We start from the raw sequence: 19,758 nt of genomic DNA, 5'->3' as shown, positions 1-19,758 counted from the left end.
CGGAAGACAGTGCACATATTTGTGCTTTTTTTTTAAACCGGCCTTCCTTCAGGGTTCCTGTCCAGCCATGTGTGGATGTACATGCAGAAGCTTGTATTCGGCTTGGGTAATCAGATGACCCAAGTACGTACGTGGGAATAGGGACTTTTATGTGTCCGTGTGTGGGCTTCTTTATCAAGCGAATGCACAGGCAGAACAGAAAGACGACTCTGCCTTGTGTTTCTTAGTGTGTGCGGCGAAAACCCTTCCGCTTTAAGCTGTGTGAGCGAGCGTGTCAAGCCTATTTTCCTTAGACGGAGGCCTCCATGGTGCTGAGCAAGTTAGTTAAGGGGAACAGACAAAGCAGAGGGAGAAGCTTGAAAGCTTTCTGTGAAATGTAGGCAGGGGTGAGGCTTAGCGAAGGCACAGTGCTGGCTCAGAGCGCAGAAAGAATCCTGGTTAAGGGAGGGATGGATGGAGGGGTGGGTGGGTGGTGGGGTTTCTGCCGGGGGTGACGGCGGTCTCACCGGAGTGGTGGGGGGCTGCGTCTGCTGCTGGGGCTGGAGCGGCACCTGCGGAGCGGGGAGCCCGGCGTCCAGCGTGGGGCCAGACACGGACACGGAGGAGGAAGGGTGGGTGGGGGTGGAGGAGCGGCTGGAGGAGGAAGCAGCAGCAGTTGCCGGCTGGGGGGGCGCGGGGGGCTGCAGGCTAGCAGCAGCGGCGGTGGAGGAGGAAGAGGAAGAGGAGGAAGGTGGAGTCGGCGTGGCACGCAACGCGGCCTGGGGCACCTGCGACGAGCCTAGAGTGCCGAGGGCGTTCAGGGGGAGGCTAGCAGCGGCAGTGGCGGCGCCGTTGGGGGGCGGTTGCGGTTGCTGTTGCGGCTGCTGCTGGGGGAGAGAGGACGGAACGCAAACACCAACACACAGACACAGACAGGGACGGACACGAGGACGCAAAGCAGACAAACACGCACAGATACAGACAAGATTGTAGCTTGATAGTTACAGGGGGAGACAAGACTTGCAGCATTTGTGTTAGAGTGTAGCGTCTGGCATTTGATGGGTTAGCGTGTGAGTCTTCAGATTGAAATGTGAGCGTGTTTATTTCTGCTTCTTTGCTTAAGGTGATAAGTAAGGTAGAGTATATTATTTGTATGTGGTGTACACACAAATCCACACAAAAATAAAGCACATAAACAGTCATCAATTAGCCTGGATACTAGACCCAACTTAGTCCCGCCCACAACATTTGAGGTCTAGAAGTTCGGTCTAGCACTGCTCCGTTGGGGAGAAATTATCAGATCTCAGAAAACCGACCTAACCAATCAAATTGTCAGGGCGGGCTTTATACGATGATGGACAGATGATCAACCGTATGTAATCAACTTCGTCACCAACGCTTGGGTTGAGTTTGTATTCAACAAAGCTCAAATTTGGGGATTCAAGTCTGTTTTAGAAGACATTGACAGCGCTTTCATTTTGAAAGAGGAACAGAGACACGATATCATGGTATTTGTCGATCGAAAACATGTTTTTGCCGTCCTTCCTTCAAGATCTGGTAAAAGTTTAATGTATCAGCTGGCCCCGATGGTCATACTACGTTGCTCTGACTGGTTCTATGTATATCCAAAAAAATGTAACACGCCCTATAATCACAGCCCAATGGAGCAGTATCAGACTCATATTCTGACTAGAATTATGAGTGACATCGTCAGGCTAGTCATCAATAGCAGTGATTCCACTATCGGGCCAGTGCGAGCTAAGGTTATCTTTGGGCCAACCGGTGCAAATGGCCTGGGGCCTCAAGCTGTGACAACAAAAAACATTGTCTACTATCAGGCCAATGGCCCCACTGTTTTGCCCTTAAACCTTGGTTTAAATCACTCATCATGCCCATTTCACAAGCGAGAAAGACATTTACCGTGCCTAGCCTGCCTGAGCCAAATTTCTGAAATGGGGCAAATCACTTTGTTAATTTGTAACAGAATTTGATTGATGAGCACTCTGCAGTCCTGCAACTCGAAATTTCCACCAAGGTCACAAGCAAGTCGGGAAGTTCAAGTTTAGGTATCATGCTATAAAGTCTTAATGCCAGGCACCTATGACCTACAGCAGGGTAAGTGAAGAAAAGGAATATAATAGAAGCCGAAGTGGCTGTTTATTTTTATCTCATATTTCCTTGGTGAAAAGTGCAGTTTAGACTATTATGAATTCAGGCTGCAGGCTCCTCTATTGCTTAAAACTGTCACGTACTGGAACAGAAGTTACTTCAGCAATAGCCTGAAGACACTTAAACATAAGTCAGCTAACAACAGCACAGGCATAGTTTTCTGTTAGACATCAGAGCAGGCTAATTACAGCCGCAGTTATTTAAATAAAGTAAATGTTTGAAGCACACAGTGGGCTAGCATAAGATGCTAATCGATTCTTGCTATAAATTAGCTTCAATGACCATCAGATTGGATGATTAAACATCCATACATTGGAGAGTTCAGCCAGTAGTGATTTGTTTTAAAATATGTTGAGATCGGATCCACCAGTGTTCATGTGAATCATCAATAGTATTAAAATCATGTTGGCTACCACTGCATATTTTTCTTCGCCCAAAAATTACCAGCTTTAGATATTTTAGATTTTGTTTTAAATAATTGTTTTTATTATCTATTATTTAATCACAAGTAGATTATTTAAGTGTGACCACCTTGTTTTGGCTCTGAACCTCTCTAACCTGATTCAGCTTACCCGACCCTTGACACCGCCTCATGCACCAGTCAGGCCTGTTAGACCCAAGGGTGATCTGCAGGCCGGTAGCCCAAAGGAGACCCGATCAAGCCTCGGAAGGGACAAGTAGCGTAACTGCCTTGGCACCTACTAGTTCACCCGCATCTGGCCTGATGGAAGAAACACGGCTACTGGCTTTTTCAAAACCCAGATTGGTCTTGAGTGCGTATTCAAGGTTAATGAATGTCAAGACGCTGCTGTACAAACAGTCAGGTTATCTTCATAGAGCTGGGTGTGACCATATATAAAATCTGGTGGCTTAAATGGAATCTGACTGACTTTTCTTTTATCCATTCATATCCTTGGAGTGTGCAGATCAATTCAAAGTTAAGACCCAGTGTCAGGAGTTTTTCACAGGAAAAGGTCAAGCCATGACTTTATATCGACGTAGAGGTGCAAGGACACTTTTGTGAAGGTGTGATAGCAGTCAAAAGTTTTTAATATATATCTATATATATAGATATATATATTCAAAATTGCCTACTAACTTTAAGAGCTTGGCGATAGTCTTTACTTTCAGCCTATGTGTTTGTGTCGTCTACTAACCCACATTTAACAAAGAATATGTTTGTAGTGTTGCACACTTTGACTTTGGACATGACTGCAGTTTGCACAGATTAAAACTGTGTCTTGCCGGAGGGACAGGGTGAGCTCACTCATCAAAGCATACACATCATAATTACACTGTGTCTGTCAATGACAGGGAGATTCATATGTTCACAGAAGTATTCCACAGTGGACATGTAAAGAAAATGTGTATGTGTGTTAAGAATGTGTGTATGCGTGTGTCAGTCTGACAGAGAGCGAAGAGAGTATGAGGAAAAACAGTGAATGTTTAAGACATAAGACAATGGAGAGAGAAAGAGGAAGAGCCAGCATGAGAGAAAGAGAAGTGTGAGACTGATTGGTGTGTGCCTGCATGTGTGTGTGTGTGTGTGTGTGTGTGTGTGTGTGTGATCATGCGTGTGCGTGTGTGTGTGTGTGCACGGTCCCTGTGCACCAGCTCACCTGTGTGACTGCTGCCTGCGCTGCCGTTTGGCCCAGCCCCACGGTGGCCGCCATGGCCGTGTTGGCATTGAGAAACTGTGCCGGGTTGGCCGTTTGGCCTACCATGGCTCCGGCGTGCCCCCCGATCATGCCCTGGCCTTGGGGCATCCGCGTAGGGGACATCCCCAGCTGAGCAGAGCACAGACAGGCAGGGTTGGAGTCAAACACACTACACCGGGCAGCAGGTAAGGTCCCTAACATTTGAATGGGAACTGAATGCAAACACTTAGTAGTATCTTATAGTCCAAAACTTGGTATAAAAGCAGAATTTCAGTCCCATTGTGCAGACATAAACTGTCAGATATCCCATGTAAGAGATGAAATCAACTATATCTCAAATGTCATCGGAGACACAAATCTGTCAGAATACTTGAACTTGCAAAGCGTGAGAACTTGATCTGACAGGCAGGGACATCAAAACAATAGAGGCAGTGAGACGATTTAATAATGCATTAAAACAGAACGGATTCTAAACAGACAATTAATCGCCATGTACGACGTAAAACTACTGTCGTCATCACAGCGTTGAGGAGAATAAACAGAACACACAGGAAGCAAAAACAAGAGGCAAAAGATTTCACAGAATGAAGACTCCAACAGAGATCGTGAACTGGAGTGAGTAAGCAGATTTCAGTGGAGGGGAGGGGAGAGGAGAGGAGAGGAGAGGAGAGGAGAGGAGAGGAGAGGAGGAGAGGGGGTACTGACCGGAGGGACGGAGCTGATGTTGATCTGCTGCTGGTGGTTCATAGGGGAGGCTGCGCGGGCCATGGGAGCCTGTGTCATCTGCACATTCTGCATGGCCATGGAGTTAAACTGGTTCATCCCTGCGGCAGACACACACGGCCAGAGAAGACGTTGAGACACGCACACACATATCCTCTTACACTGAAATGAAAACACTAATGCAAACTAACACATGAGCAGGCATGCGTTCGTAGAGCCCTATAGAATGCGTTGAGCTTGGCAAGCACAAGCACAAACACTTTCCTCAAGAGCAAACTGACACCAAGCACAATCAAGGTGTACCTGTACCCACATGGCATCTGTGGGAATTCAACAGAAACGGGACACACACGCCAACCCATCAAAGAGCTGATATTTCCATACACAGATCTACTTTCTAAAGCATGCACAAACAGGCTCTCTAATTGCCTCTAACACACATTGACAGACATATAAACACTCAATCATGACAACCATGACAACGCACACAAGGTCAACATAGCAAAACGCTTATTGGCAAGACAGAGGGCCTCAGACAAAGACAGAGACAACAGTGAAAGCAGCAGCAGGAGGAGGTGAAGCAGCAGTAGAACCAGAAGTAGCGGGAGAAGGGTAGAGTACCTTGAGAGACCTGCATGCGATTCAAGATCTGATTTGGCACATTGGGCATAGGCATAGGTCCATCTGAAGAGTGGGAGGAGGAAGAAGAGAAGGAGGAGGAAGAGGAGGAGGAGTGAGAACCAAAAAGAGGTGTAGAGAAAGCACCGAGCAAAAAGACTTGCCAGAAATGACACTGAAGCAAAACAAACACAGAGTAAAGGGAGGTCGGTTAGGGTGAGTAGATGTGCCCCTGAATGTATGTGCGTGTCTGTGAGAGAGTGAATCACTTTCAACTCTGTTGACCTGCTGCTAGGTTGAAGGAAGTTGTATGTATATGGAGCAATTAAAAGCCTTTAGACTGGCTGCTAGGGTATGTTGACACTGTGTGTGTGTTTGTGTGAGTGACTCATTTAGGCTAGGTGTTAGGTGACTTATGTTTGGCTTGCTTGCTTGCTAGCTGGCTGGCTGGCTGGCTGAGTGTGTGTGTGTGTGTGTGTGTGTGTGTGTGTGTGTGTGTGTGTGTGTGTGTGTGTGTGTGTGTGTGTGTGTGTGTGTGTGTGTGTGTGTGTGTGTGTGTGTGTGACTCACTCGGAGGCCTGGGTGGCTGCTGGGCTTGGTTGAGGGGTGCCTGATTGATGATCTGCTTCTGCAGCCGTGAGCGGCGCTTCTCCTCCAGCTCCTTCTGGATCTTGTAGATCTTCTCTGCCAGGAAATGATAATACTCATCCTGCAAAAACAAACGCACAAAAACATCAGTAAACATACAGAAATCAAAATAAAGTCATTTATGCCCTCTGCACACGCAATGCCATGGCCTCACTGGCCAATTCATGAGGATGTGGTCTGTGTAAACATATTGCATCACAGCCTTTTCTTCCAGTAAGGTACTCATGGTCAGAAATATGTATATGGTTCCTCTCCCTTTAACAACCTCAGACTTGCCCCAACCTCCTTACACACACACACACACACGGACTACCACCTCCTTCCTTCCCATTTTATCACACACACGGGCACACACAAACACACACAGGGGCACCTACCCTGCTGTTGGCTGACTCGTACATGTCCCCCTCCACCTTGCGGGCATAGGCCACCAGGTTCTCCATGCGCCGGTCCTTCAGTGCGGCGGGGTCTGGTGTCGGGAATATGGCTTGAACTCTGAGGGAGAGACCGATGGCGATTTTAGTTTACTGAAGAAAAAAGCATCCAAGCCACAACACTGGGTATTTAATAAAAAATAATTAAAAAAAAAAACCTTGGAACTAATATTTGACTAGTCTAATGCTGTGTATTAAGGTCAAAACTGGTCAAATATACCGCCACCTAAGAAACTTTTTATTTACTATTTACCAGAAAGAGATGAGAGATTCCTGAAACATGCACCACAAACTGAATGAGTGTATAGTTGCATAAGTGAGTAGGACAATGTGCGTATTTCCACATGTATTTATGTGTCAATGGATGCACATGCTCACTTTGAGTGAAAAACCTGTGCTGGTCTGGATATAAAGTCTTCTCTGCTCTGAATACATGCTGTGTACGAGACTATTTACCTGTATACCAGACTATTCATACAGTATGCCAGACTATTCACCTGTAATAAGAGAATGCAAGTTGCAACAAATGCCACTGACGTAGTTTTCTGCTTCATTGCCCTGCTTATCCTTATGAGGACACTAAGCTGTTCTACAACCAATACGTTAAATGCTGGCTTTCTCCATTTTTATCCACTAATAGTTATGTTTATTTCATGCATATATATATACATATAAACACCTTATTTTATGTTTCATGAAATCCTGTATGCATCATGTACATATGAGCCCCATCCCCCCATCTCCATCTCTCTAACCGGATGGCCCCAGGCAGATGGGTCCCCCCCCTTCGAACTAAGGTTCTGTCTCCTTAGAGCTTGCTCTAGGGGGTTCAGGCTATAGGGGGTTGAGGCTCTGGGCTCTAATGTGCCTAGGGACCATTTAAATTGCTAAACGCGATAAAGATATAAAACGGAATTGAATTGAATATGTACCTCTGTGTGCACATGTATGCATGCATGCATGTATGTATGTCTGTGTGTGTCTGTGTGTGTGTCTGTGTGTGTGTGAGTGTGTGTGTATATATTTCACTCACAGCTTGTGCACCAGGTGGTTGCGCAGGTCCTGAGTGACGTGCTCGTGCCATGCTTTGCGCATCCCAGGGCCTGAGAGTGGCGCCGCCGTGGCGCCCACCCCGGAGTCGGCAGACATCAGCTGACTGCAAGCACGCACGCACACGCGCACACACACACACACAGGGATCAGTCACATCAGTCACAACACACACAGATCAGTCACACAGGACAAGCTGAGCCAACAGTCTTCATAAGGAGTGATATCAGTTTTCCAACTGACTGATGTGGTCACATGACAACACATATACCTGCTGTGGGAAGCTTCATTTGGTGATGTAAATACCCTCTACACCCAACTCCTGTGCTTTTCATATTGAGAGCCAATGGTATGATGTTCCTTTGCCCTTTTCAATAATTTTTTTTAATAATGTCTTTTTCTCCACTTTGAAACTTTGAGCTCATCATGTAATGAGACGAAAACCAGTTAAAAAACAAAAACCAGAGGTGGTGATAAAAGGGGGTGACGTACCGCTGGAAAATGTTACGGTTCTTTACTCATACATATCCACATGCATGCCAAATACGCCACGTCATTTCACTGCAGGGGAATAAGGTTCAACTAGTAGAACCATGTGGCCTCTAAACCCAGTTGACCACACAACATTAGCTAGATTATGTGTTTACCTCAAGCACGTCATTTCAAAGTGTGTTTGAATGTATGTATGTTGAGTGTCTTAGCACACAGTGAGTGTGATCTCACTTGTTGAGTGTGGACGGCAGTGATGAGTCTGAGTGCAGATTGGTCTGGTCCGAGGTGGCCACGCCCATCGCGCCGCCCCCCAGATTCATCTGATTCGAGCCTGCTGAGGAGAGATAGAACCAATCAGTTGTTAAGACACAATATCTAGAAAGATCCCATAATGTAAAAGGGTCAAAATTATATTATTATAATAAAAACGGAAAAAAAAAATCCCATTTTATTCACAGTTTTATTTTAACCCTTGGTGGAAACGCACTACATTATGTATTGTTGGGCTGTTTGCAGGACAATCATAGAAACACATTTTTTGCCTATTGTTCCCTTAAGCAACTACAAACATTTTATTGAAAAGAAAAGTAATTAACTGGAGACCTAGAACAGAAAATTGCAATGCATCAAGAGCAAACAGGAGCAAGACACACAACTGAAAACTGGTTGACGAGCAATAAGTGTCAACAAATCGCCTGTTTCAAAAATGTGGTGTTGTGGCCATGTAACTGCCGACTGATTTGGACTTCCCCTTTGGCTAAAGCACATATCAAATACATCTGGTTTCAGATCACTGAGCTCAGTCATTTCTGTGGGGTGACCAAGCAATTTTCCACAAAAGACCGAGGTTAGAGACCTCCTCTTATTAACTGAAAAACACCCTCCAGCTATTTCTGTGGTTTTCCTTTTCATTTCCAGTCTGATAGATCACCCTGACGCAGTCTTTTGATCTTCTAGAGACTACCAAAAGGTAGAGAAAGTTGCTGCAACCACTGCAATGTCAATCTCTAACAATGTCGATCTCTCTCTGACATTTGGTAACACTTATTGTTTTCATTCGTGTGTCTTGCTCCTGCTTGCTCCAAGATCTGTATGGCCCCAGTTAGTTCACAGGCCACTGATGTGTTAGCACAATAGTCAACTTCAAATACAACAACAGTTTTAAAAGATCAACAATGAACCAAAATAGTGTCACTATTTTTACTCCTGTGCAGGCTTTACACACTTTCAGGTGCTAGGCATGAGACGCTGGCCCAATAACCACATGTAAGATTGTATGTTTTGGGACACATCTAGTTAATTTCTACGTTTACGTTAGGGATGTAGCGACACAAACTTCTCAATTTCAATTTCTTTCGATAGAACAAAATGAGTATCAAGACTACTTAATTTCATGGTCTTTTTTTATTCAGCCCTTTACACTTTACAGTCCACATAATGCATTGTCCATTTTGGATGCGACCAGGGCTGCAAACAAACTTTTTGGTCTCTGCCACAGTAGCTGGTACATTTTATTAGACCACTCCATTTATTCCAGCAACTTTTATAAATTTGATAATGTTCCCCCAATATTTGTTTTATTTCTTAAATTCTTCAACCTCATAGGGTCCATCAAAAGCTTTATGGGAGCATCATGTGCTTTTGGAAACCTAACAGTGTGTCAATTACTGGGGTTTGCAAAGCATTTGTCTAGCTTTCCATTGTTTACGTTCGCAAAATGTTCACAAATGTACAGGAATCAGGTTAGTGAGCCACTTAAAAATAAGGGAGGCATTTGCAATCCTGCATGTGCGTATCCCTGCGGTGCTCAGGCTATGCATTATATACCAACTTGGCTAGTTTACGGCTATTTATCTATTTATATTTATGTGTGTGTGTGTGTGTGTGTGTGTTTGTGGGTGTTATTCCAAGCTACTGAAATATCAATCATTAATGGAACTAATTCGCCAGCTGGGATATGACTGTAGGTTAATAATTCTTGCCTTTGGAAGTTTAGGCCATGTACATAAGAATGTTGTCAGAATGGGGGCTGCATAAAAAGGGGGCAAAAAGACTAGCAAAATTCTGCTCTGTTTCAGCCATCATTGGTAGCAAGCAAATATGGAGACGAAGATGTTTTGTTTATCCTTGACTCTTGAGTGTTACATTATTAAGAGAACTGGTAAAAGTTTGTAAGCCTATCAGACTTGTCACCCTGTCAAAGACTCTCCCCAAAGTATTTGGATCCTGTAACTTGTGGCTTGTCTTTTGGATCCAAATAAAAGCAATCAAATGTGTGTGTGTGTGTGTGTGTGTGTGTGTGTGTGTGTAAAAAAACAATCCAATTTATTTTCACACCCCTAGTTGACATGTACATCTATTCATTTGGCACACGTTTTTACTCAAAGCGATTTGCAATTGAGAAACGACAACCAGGCAACAGTAAGACCATATCTATACACCAAACTGCACACCTCCCCCACCACCACACACAAACGAGAGCCGTGGCCTCGGCTGCTTACCGAGTACGTTGAGGGGTCGTAGCTGCTGGTGGGGCGACTGGCCGGGTGACTGCGTCTGTGTGGCGGGCGTCTGGTTGCTGTAGGGCAGGCCCAGGGCGGCGTAGGCGCGCTGCATGGAGCTGGGGTCAATGGTGGTGGAGCTGTTGATGGAGGATGGCGCACTGGGCTGGCCTGACCCCACCGCCGCCGCCATGGAGCTGGGCAGACCCACGCTGGGAGAACTCAACAGGGCTGTGGAGGCGGAGGAAGACGAGAGGAGAATGACAGGAGGAGGATATGAAAGAAGAGAGAGATGATAGAGAGGTCAGAAAGAGAGAGAAATAAAAGGGATAGAAAAGGGCCAAAGAAATAAGAGTGGAGAGAGTGCGTGAGCAAAGAATTAAGGGGAGAAATTAGATAGAAAGAGAAGGAGAGAGAGGAGAAGGGCAGAAAGATCACATCCAGCTTCAGCACATCAAGCCCATGTCATTCTCTCTCCGAAGAAATTGGAACAAACCACCGGTAACAACTTTTCTACAAAAGGTATACACTTTCCCTGGTTCATTCTCTGTATCTGTGCTTCTTTTGTTTGTTGATGTTGTTGTTTTGTTTGTCCTACTTTGGTTTTACGTTTATGTCATGTTGTTTTGTTGTATATGTGAAAAGGAAAATTTTAATAAACAGTAAATTACAAAAAAAAAGGTATACATTTGGAAAGAAAACAAAGTCTGAGGACCCCTTCCAAACCCAGGCGAACGAGGAAGGAGGCAGAAAAAAAGAAAAATAATCATACAGTGACGACAGTTGCATCAGCAGAAAGTCTCTGGTCGCCAGCACATAAATCCAGCAAAGAGAAACAAACTCAAGTCCTCTCTCACTCTCCCTCCCTTCCTCTCAGTGGCGTGATGAAAGATGCTCCACAGAGAGAGGGAGAGAGAGAAGGAGATTGAAAGAGAAAGAACACAAGAGCTGTGGTAGTAAAGGGATTTAAAGACAGCAGTCAATGCCACGGTGGAAGCGTCTGTATCCCCTCCCTGACGTCTTCTCTTTCTTACTCTCCCTCCTTCTGCTCTTCTCCCTTTCCCTCTCTCGTTTGTGAGTCAGTGTGTGTTCAGCAGATGCCAAACTCAGCAGGGACGCAGGCTCATTTATCAGGAGAAGCTTACACACACACACAGATCTGCAGTAGAGTGCAACTACTGGCCTCCCAATTGGGCCTGTTCTGGAGATTGGGTGCTGTTAAAATGTGCTGATGGCCATGATGGCAACAGACAGAGAAAGAGGAAAAGAAAGAGAAAGAAAGAAAGGGGGAGGGGAGAGGAGACAGACAGGAGGAGGAGAGGGAGACTTACACTGGGGGTTGCGCTTATCACTGGCGTTCTTGAGCGGCAGGCAGACAGGACAGTCATGCCGCGTGCAGTTCTTCCAGTGAGAGATGATTTGCCTGGAGGACGCACAATGAGCCACTGCAGAGAGAGAAAGAGAAAGAGATTAGAAACAAATACACCTTCAGACATGGCATCCAATGTACACGTTAACCAGCAGACTACAGCAGTACATCACTTGATCTTGGGGGAAATGGGGTGAACCAACTACACTAGTCCTCCTATTCGTGGTGTACCAACAATGAAGAATGAAACATCCACTCTAACTGAAGACATGCCCCCCCCCCAAGACACTTGTTGGGCTTGCTGGATGGTAGTCAGATTGGGTCATAAGACAGACACACTGGCACAAACACTCAGGCCACAACCCCCCCATGCTGTCGAACCATGAACCATGACCATGACATGACACGCAGAGTTTGGCCACCAAGGGAATCGTTCCTGACAAGTTCCTGATGGATTGGAGAAATTTCTACTGGCGCTCAAGTCGTCACAAAGTGTCGCGCAGGTGTGATTGGCTAGATACAACTGGCCCCGGTGCCTGCTATTATGACGAGCCCCTGTCAGTGGCATAAGGTAGATGGGCTAGTTTACTAGTCAGGCAGGAGGCGCGAACACACACCATTGGCGAATATATATCAACAATATTTTGGATTTTACAAATTAGTTACTTCGGTTATTGTATTGGGAAAGTAGACAGGTCAACGAGAAAGCGATCAGAAACATGGATAGTGCTTTGACTCGCGGTAACGTAAACAGACGGTCAAAGTGCTGAAACATTTTTAAAACACTGATGAAAGGAATTATTTGGTGCAGCAGCACACACAGCAGCTTTACCCACATTTGAAAAACACATACACAATTAAACAGGTGCTCAGCGGCGACCTGCCTCAGAAAGTATTACAATCTGTTCAATAATGGCTCGGCAGTTAGAAGGATAGGAGTTGTGCAAACAACGTTATTGCTACGTCCCTGTAGTTGTAAATAGCTCGCAGGCAATGATGAGATATGACCAAGCAAAACTTCTGTCTGGCTGGGGGACTACCCAGTGTTCCGAAAGCTCAATATTTCAAATTTGTCCGAAATATCTTTACCAATTAAACCCTCTGTTCCGAAATGCCTTTGTTCCAACCAGTGGTCCGGGATTCATGGGGTGGCAAAAAGTGCGTGTGCAAAGTGAAGAATGCAAGAGGTCCGTTCACTGGAGGAATTTTCATGTTTTAGCCTACAAATAGGACTAACAAGGAAGCTGGAAGTGCAGGCTCTGGCATAATTTTGAAATATTTTAAGTGGCACAAAACACATGCAGCATTTAGCCTAATTTGCGCAGCGGAGACGCTTACCGGGCCTTTACGCATATAACTTTTCCTAGGCAATATTTGTTAACTTAGCCTACTCTGGTTTTGAATATAGTGTAGGCCTACCACTCGTGAGAAGGAAATCACCGGCAGATTGTCGCAGGACATTACGCAGATATTGTTAAGCACTGACAAAGCATGCATGCGCAATGCACATCATAGGCCTGATTTATTCATTGCAATGCCATTTTGGAAAGTGTTGTGTGTGTGTCTGCTGGTAACAAGAGGTAGGCTAATAAGCGAATGTTGCATTTGTTTCGCCAACTTTATTAGGAGACGGGCAAACCCAGTCTCTGCGCTTAAGCTGCGTCCTCCACATGAGAAAGTGGAGGCGCCTGGAGAGGAGAATTGCGCGTCTCAAACGCGATTACAATCAAGGCTTCCGCACGCTGCTGGCAGCTGGGCAGCAGTTCAGATCTTGGTCCACAACTGTGTTTGACTTGACTTGTTTGACATTCATTTTAGCCAGCTATCATCATTGCAAATCTGAATATGACAAAAATACCAAAGAAAATAAGAACGTATTCATTTCATTGTATCGTGTTTTAATAGTTTATGTAGTGTATGTTTGATTCTCATATACTTTTATTATAGCTTGCTTCCTCCACAAATAATACCTACCTGTTAAAACGGATATATATCATTAAACAGTAAACACTCTTCATAATTATGTCAGTGTGATTAGCTAGATAGACGGCACACGCCGTTGATTTTCAAAAAGTAGAATGTAGTGGCAGAAAAATGTCGTTAGCGCCTCTCCCATTATGACGAACTCGGCGACTGTTCGTCTGAAGTATAAACACACCTGGCCTGGAAGACACTTTTTTTTGTGTCGGCGACCTTTTCAAAAGTGTCGTCTACCGAAGTATAAATTGGGCTTTAGACATGAGATGCAAGTTGCAGTAGTTGCCCCAGACGTAAAGCACTGAAAAGTGAATGTCTGTCTTCAGTGCTTGACATCAGACATGTGGTTTTGCTAATGACTAATTCTTCAAGCACGATGGAGAACAAAAACAAGCAAAATCAGCTTTGCTGGGCAAAACAAAATAAAAAGCCACAGGCCTGGCCTTCTATTTTTTGGGGAGCTGAACGCTGCCACTGGTTAAAAAGCTGATGTCAACACACTCCATTTTGTCTTTCTCCACGTCTGCTGGATCCCGCAATATCTGAACCGCTCTCGCGTCTCCTTCCATTTTCTAATAAAGCCTCTGGCCTTAGTGATCGCTTGCTGCCGAGGGGCTTAGAAGCCCCGTAAGCGACTGCAGCAGCAGCAGGAGCGCTCGAGGAGCGCCGGCGGAGAGGAGAAGAAGAAGAAAGAAAGAAAGAAAGAAAGAAAGAAAGAAAGGAAGAGGCAGGTGATCCAGGCAGAATGTACAGCAGCAACCAGAGGGGAAATGAGCTGGCACACACCTCGGGCGTGGATTTAGCCTTGGAGCGCGTGCCTGTGTGTGTGTGTGTGTGCGCGTGTGTGTGTGTGTGTGTGTGCGGGTGTGTGTGCGTGCGTGTGTGCGTGTGTGTGCGTCTGTGAGTGTGAGACACAGCTAGGGAAATCTGTCTCTCCAGCTTTAGTCAGAACAAAAAGTTTCCCGCAGGGGTAACGCCATGTTCTCACTAAGTCGACACAAAGACAATTTCTGTAGCAGCACATAGAAGGGAGGAGGGAAACAGAAGAAGAAAAACCCCAAATAACAAAGCTGATACTCATTTTCATTTCCCTGGTTGCATCCCTCACAGATAATTACAAGTCTTTATGCAGCGGTGTGGTCCTTGCTCTGTTGGCAATGGGGAGCAATGAAAAGCCTTACGCCTCAATTAGCCTGCACTCCCTCATGCCATCTACAAGAGCATCTGTCCCCGTCTCCACATCTGTCCCCGTCTCCACATCTGCTTCCCGTTTCACACACGGCTTCCATTCGATAGATGAAGCAGTTCATCAGACAGATGTTGTGATAATCATCGTCTGCACTGGTTTCAGCGTGATGTTTGCTTTCTCGCCAGAACAAGGGATATTACATTCCCAGGCTAAAGGCCAAGTTGAGTTCACCATGGTCATATCTTTGAGCGGAGTTATACAAAGCCCAGGTTCATCTGAGACAGATTATGACACGGAGCGGTTTCCTTTTGATTAAGCATCTTTAGTCAAAACACAGATTGCATGTCCAGAAAAGATCAACGTTGGCATGTGAAAGGCATGTTTGAATCTCATGAGAGATCATGACTCAAAGAAATGCTCCCTAGTCATACCTTGCCTATAACCGTTTGCGTATAAAAGGAGCCTTTTAAGAGACTGATAAAACAGCAAAATGGTTTACAGGACTTTCACAGAACAGGAAAAAAGTCTCATGAGGCTGAAAGCTGAACTTGAATTCCTTTAGAACAGCAGTGTTAAGGTACTGCTTTACCGAAGGTGTGAACCTCTTTGGTCCTGTCCAAATTGTGTGTGCCGTCAGCCAAACGGCAAAAAAGACCTCAGATGCATCAGCATTACTGTCCAAAAGATAAAAGTACTGAAGGGGTTAAAATCCATTCTGCAGGTTTCACAAAATTCATTCAGCTCATTCACAAAAAAATTGGTTGCACATGTGACACTCATTAAGCAAGATGACAGCCAAAAACTGTCGCATAAAAATGTTACTTATGTCAACCATTAACAACCCTTTAAGTAGCAAACCCAAAAAACAACCCACATAACAGAGATCAAAATTACTCTGGTGGAATATTTCTTAACTGAAAGACATGGTGGCTGAAGCTCCTAAAGCTTGATTTCTCCACAATACTCGAAGATACTCGTTTCAATGCTTTCCCACACAGACACTTTCCAATACCTTACTGCACATTTGCCCACACACAAAGAACAATTCACTACCCTATCCCAGCTATCAATAAAACATAAACAAAACAACAACACAAGCCAGACACAACTGCACCCAAATCCAGCTATTCCACATACTGCACACCGGCACACCCACACATGTTCCATTACCCGCCCACATCCAGTTCCCCACACACAGAGTAATGAACTACCCTTCCACACACAAACACACACACACACACACACACACACACACACACACACACACACACACCTGCACCCAAATAATCCAGAAACCCCACGTGGGGTTCTGCTCCCCAGCACATACCCCTACCCCTCCTTCCCGAGCTCCCCCCCTTGGTGACTCACCCTGGCAGGTCTTGCCGGCCTGACAGTGGGTCATGTGGTTAAGGACGTTCTTCATGGTGCGGCAGTGTGGCAGCGAGCAGGCGCGCACCTCACCGTTGGCCTGTTCGCGCCGCTGGCACTTGTGGGCGTGCAGCAGCAGGACCAGCTGCTGCTGGATCAGCTTGCGCTTCTCCGGGTCGGCCGTGGGGCCCGTGGCTACACCGCTGGCTCCAGCGGCAGCGCCACCGGCACCCACGGCAGTGGCAGCACCGCCTGGGCCTGCTGCCACCAGGCCCACCTGCTGCTGCTGTTGTTGCTGCTGGGCGACCATGCCCACTGCGGCGCCCATCTGCTGCTGCTGCGTGGATGCTTGCTGCTGCTGCAGCTGGGACTGCAGGAGAGAGACAGAGAGAGAGGAGGATAGAGGGAACAGGAGGGAAAGACAAGGAACATGAATCCAGATGCTTCTAATAATTGTCCTTTCACTGTGGAATCAATTACTGAGGTAATCAACTCGTTACTACAACTTTCAACAGTAATTGACTAGTGGAATGGTATTTTCTTGTACATTTTAGGCAAATCTGGCAAAGGCAGGTACCATTAAGTGAACACCCACAAGGGACACCAACCGCCAATAAGACATCTGCAGCAACAAATCTGCATTTTGATGACGGCTGTGCACTCATCCTTCATCATCTTGAGACACAGTCTGGTTGATTGCTTTATCACAGCTTGCACTGCCAAGCTTAGCATGTTGATGATGAATCACAAGACAGTTTGGTTTTTGCCCCAGCTACTCACCAGGTTTGCCACATTGGTGACTGCTGCACCCTTCAGGTCAGAGGGGAACGGAGGCAGGCTGTTCTGTTGCCCCGCACCCTGCCCATACGCCTGCCCAAACGGACTACTGCTGCCCGCCAGACCCATCTGCAGAGGCAGAGAGGGAGATATGAGTACAGTGAAGGAAAAAGAAAGAACACACTAGAAACTAAAATGGCCGTTTCCCATGTAAGATCAGGGCCAGCCCAAGGCTTTTCTTCAGACTTAGGCACCTGCTGTGAATATACTAAGTGTTTCAATTACGAGCTGCAATATCGGGGGACATCAGCAAAGACAGACCAGCACATACCCCTACCCCTCCTTCTACTTCTAAACAGTTCTTCTAAGGCAACGGTCGTATGAGTACACATAAAATAAGTTAAACTTAAGCATGTCATTAAACTGTTGGAAACGGTGTCCTTGATGCTATTGCAAAGTTTTGATTTATCCGTTGGTTAGTAGACACCTCACAAATTTCCCCAGACCTATTTTTTTATTACAATAATGGGGGTTTTAGTTTGGCAAGTGTCTAATTCTCAGTAACTTAAGAAAAACGTAAGGGAAACAAGCCAAACAAATAATAGTTTCTCAGGTTCTGAGTTGGCAGCATTGTTAAATAGCACCCATGAAACGTCTCAGTGTGTGCTGAGAGGGCCAGCATTCTTTAGCCCCTTTACTGAAAAAGCCATATCCAAGACTGACCAATGAAAAGACATGGCTCACATTTGCCAAAGGAAAAAAATACTGGAAGGAAGATCTAGACAGACAGATCTAAGTTGAGGTGTTTGGATCACAGAATACATTTTGTGAAGCGTGGAGCAAATGAAAATGGTGGAGGAGTGACACCATCACTCCTGCACGGCAGAGATGTGATGGTCTGGGGAAGTAGGTAATTTTTACAGCGTAAAAGGAACAAGGAAGGCTATAGCTCAATGTTACCATGACTCCATACCCTGTGAACAGCACTTGACTGGAGACATGTCCATCCTACAACAAGGTCATAGGACAGTAACCCAAAGCATTGCTCTAAATTATGGGAAGAAGCAGACAAGCTGTAGTGCTGTTACGTTTGTAAATGCTGCAAATAGAGGATTCTTTGATGAAAGCAAATTTTCAAGCACAATTGTTTTTTTCGTCCCCTCAAGCAGAAATGATAATTTCTTAATTTGCCAATGGCTATATTCTCTTGTCTTATCTTGGCTGTATCTTCAATTTACTTAGCACCATATTTGATGGGTACAAATTTGACTTTTCCTAGAATTTCCTGGATGATTCAAATTTTTCTGAATGGTAGTAGATATACCATCCTAATTCTTTTCAACAAAACATTTGGGACCCGATAATTGTATTCAACACTGAAAATATCTTCAGTGCAAATCTCAAAATAGAAGGTCAGGAAAGGTTGAGACATTTAGCAAGAAAGTGGAAATATACCTGCTTTTGTCTGATTACTCAAGACTGAGGTCTATTAGGGGTGTAAAAAAAAATCGTTTTGCATCGATGCATCGATCCAACAGCCGACGATACGATGCATCGACACGTCCGCAAGAGTATCGGTTTAAAAAAAAAAAAAAAAAAATTTTTTTTTTTTACTTTTTGTTGCTAGTGCACTTTGATGAGTATTTCTATTTTATAGTGAATGAAGTAGGCCTACAGGGGTATTTTTTGTTACCATTTGCTGCTACTAGTGCACATTTGCACTCATTGCACTGATTTTGTGGAGCATTGTCATTTTAAATTGAATTAACTACAGGCCTATTTTTTGTTACCGTTTGCTGCTAGTGCACTTTTGCACTGATTTTGTTGAGTATTGTTATTCTATAGTGAATGTGGTATAGGCCTATTTTGTTACTTAACACTTTGTACAGTACTTTTTGATGCAAGGCCTTTCAGAATCTATAACAGGGGCATTATTATTTTTCAGTGAATGAGGTCGTCATAGGCCTAGGTGGAGTACAACTTTTCTACTTCTGTTATTGGCTGTTGTTTCTCAAATGCATAACGATATAACAGCTTTCATTGATTTATTTCAAATCTGAAACATTGTCTAGCCTGTAAGGTAAAAAAAAGAACAAATTAATCGAATCGAATCGTATCGTGGTGTATTCATGAGTATCGAAAATAATCGAATCGTTGGATCAGGAAATCGATACTGAATCGAATCGCCATGATGGGTGTGATTTACACCCCTAAGGTCTATGGTCTATGATGCTGGCGACTAGGGAAGGTTGGAGAGCTTGAATGGTCATGAAAGAGATCAACTCTTAAGTCATGTCTTCTAAAATGCAGATCAACACAACACTTGAGTGGAGGAATTCTTGACACCATCAAGGAATGTTGGAGAGTATAGTATTCTAAATGAACGTCATCACATTGTCAAAAGTAGGGGTGGGGGGATTTTTCTCGATTCTCTCTAAAGTTCTCGATTCTCTCCAAGTTTATAATCGATTTTGTAATAAAAAATAAAATAAAAAAAACATCAATTTTATGTTGGAATGCAAGCCGCATCGATTATTGCATTGATCATAGAAAGTAAAAAAGGAAAAGCTTTTTCTCTAATAAACAAAATAGAGAAGGTAATTCATCTGTTGAATTTTTTTAATTGTCAAACACAAAGTAGGAAGTGAATTTAGACTCTGAGTAGCAAACTCAAATGATTTAAAAGTCGAAATGCATCGATAATCGTTTTATAGGTTTAGAATTGATAATCGATAATCGGTTTGAAATCGAAAATTGGTTTAGAATCGAATCGTTGACCTCTGAATCAGAATCGAATCGTGAGGTG

General features: G+C 44.7%; 1 protein-coding gene across 4 annotated transcripts in view; it reads right to left on the bottom strand.

Annotated features, from left to right (window-relative positions):
* The window catches only part of crebbpa (CREB binding lysine acetyltransferase a), a 69,113-nt gene that overhangs the window by 19,268 nt on the left and 30,087 nt on the right, over positions 1-19,758 (bottom strand). Inside the window, exons 3-13 of one of the 4 annotated variants that reach the window (XM_080850362.1) lie at positions 16,956-17,081; positions 16,176-16,545; positions 11,604-11,717; positions 10,273-10,503; positions 8,003-8,105; positions 7,263-7,385; positions 6,173-6,290; positions 5,718-5,856; positions 5,151-5,213; positions 4,512-4,630; positions 3,768-3,935 (exon numbers count right to left, since the gene is read on the bottom strand). In XM_080850362.1, coding sequence (XP_080706488.1) covers positions 3,768-3,935; positions 4,512-4,630; positions 5,151-5,213; positions 5,718-5,856; positions 6,173-6,290; positions 7,263-7,385; positions 8,003-8,105; positions 10,273-10,503; positions 11,604-11,717; positions 16,176-16,545; positions 16,956-17,081 — 1,674 coding nt within the window. The remainder of the gene's footprint in view (positions 1-3,767; positions 3,936-4,511; positions 4,631-5,150; positions 5,214-5,717; positions 5,857-6,172; positions 6,291-7,262; positions 7,386-8,002; positions 8,106-10,272; positions 10,504-11,603; positions 11,718-16,175; positions 16,546-16,955; positions 17,082-19,758) is intronic. The other 3 variants (XM_080850363.1, XM_080850364.1, XM_080850365.1) reach the window with 3 other exon arrangements.

This window comes from Sprattus sprattus, assembly GCF_963457725.1.
Source record: "Sprattus sprattus genome assembly, chromosome: 1".
NCBI lineage: Eukaryota > Metazoa > Chordata > Actinopteri > Clupeiformes > Clupeidae > Sprattus > Sprattus sprattus.
The sequence above is the reverse complement of the archived record's forward strand: the minus strand, read 5'-3'. Positions and strand labels throughout refer to the sequence as shown.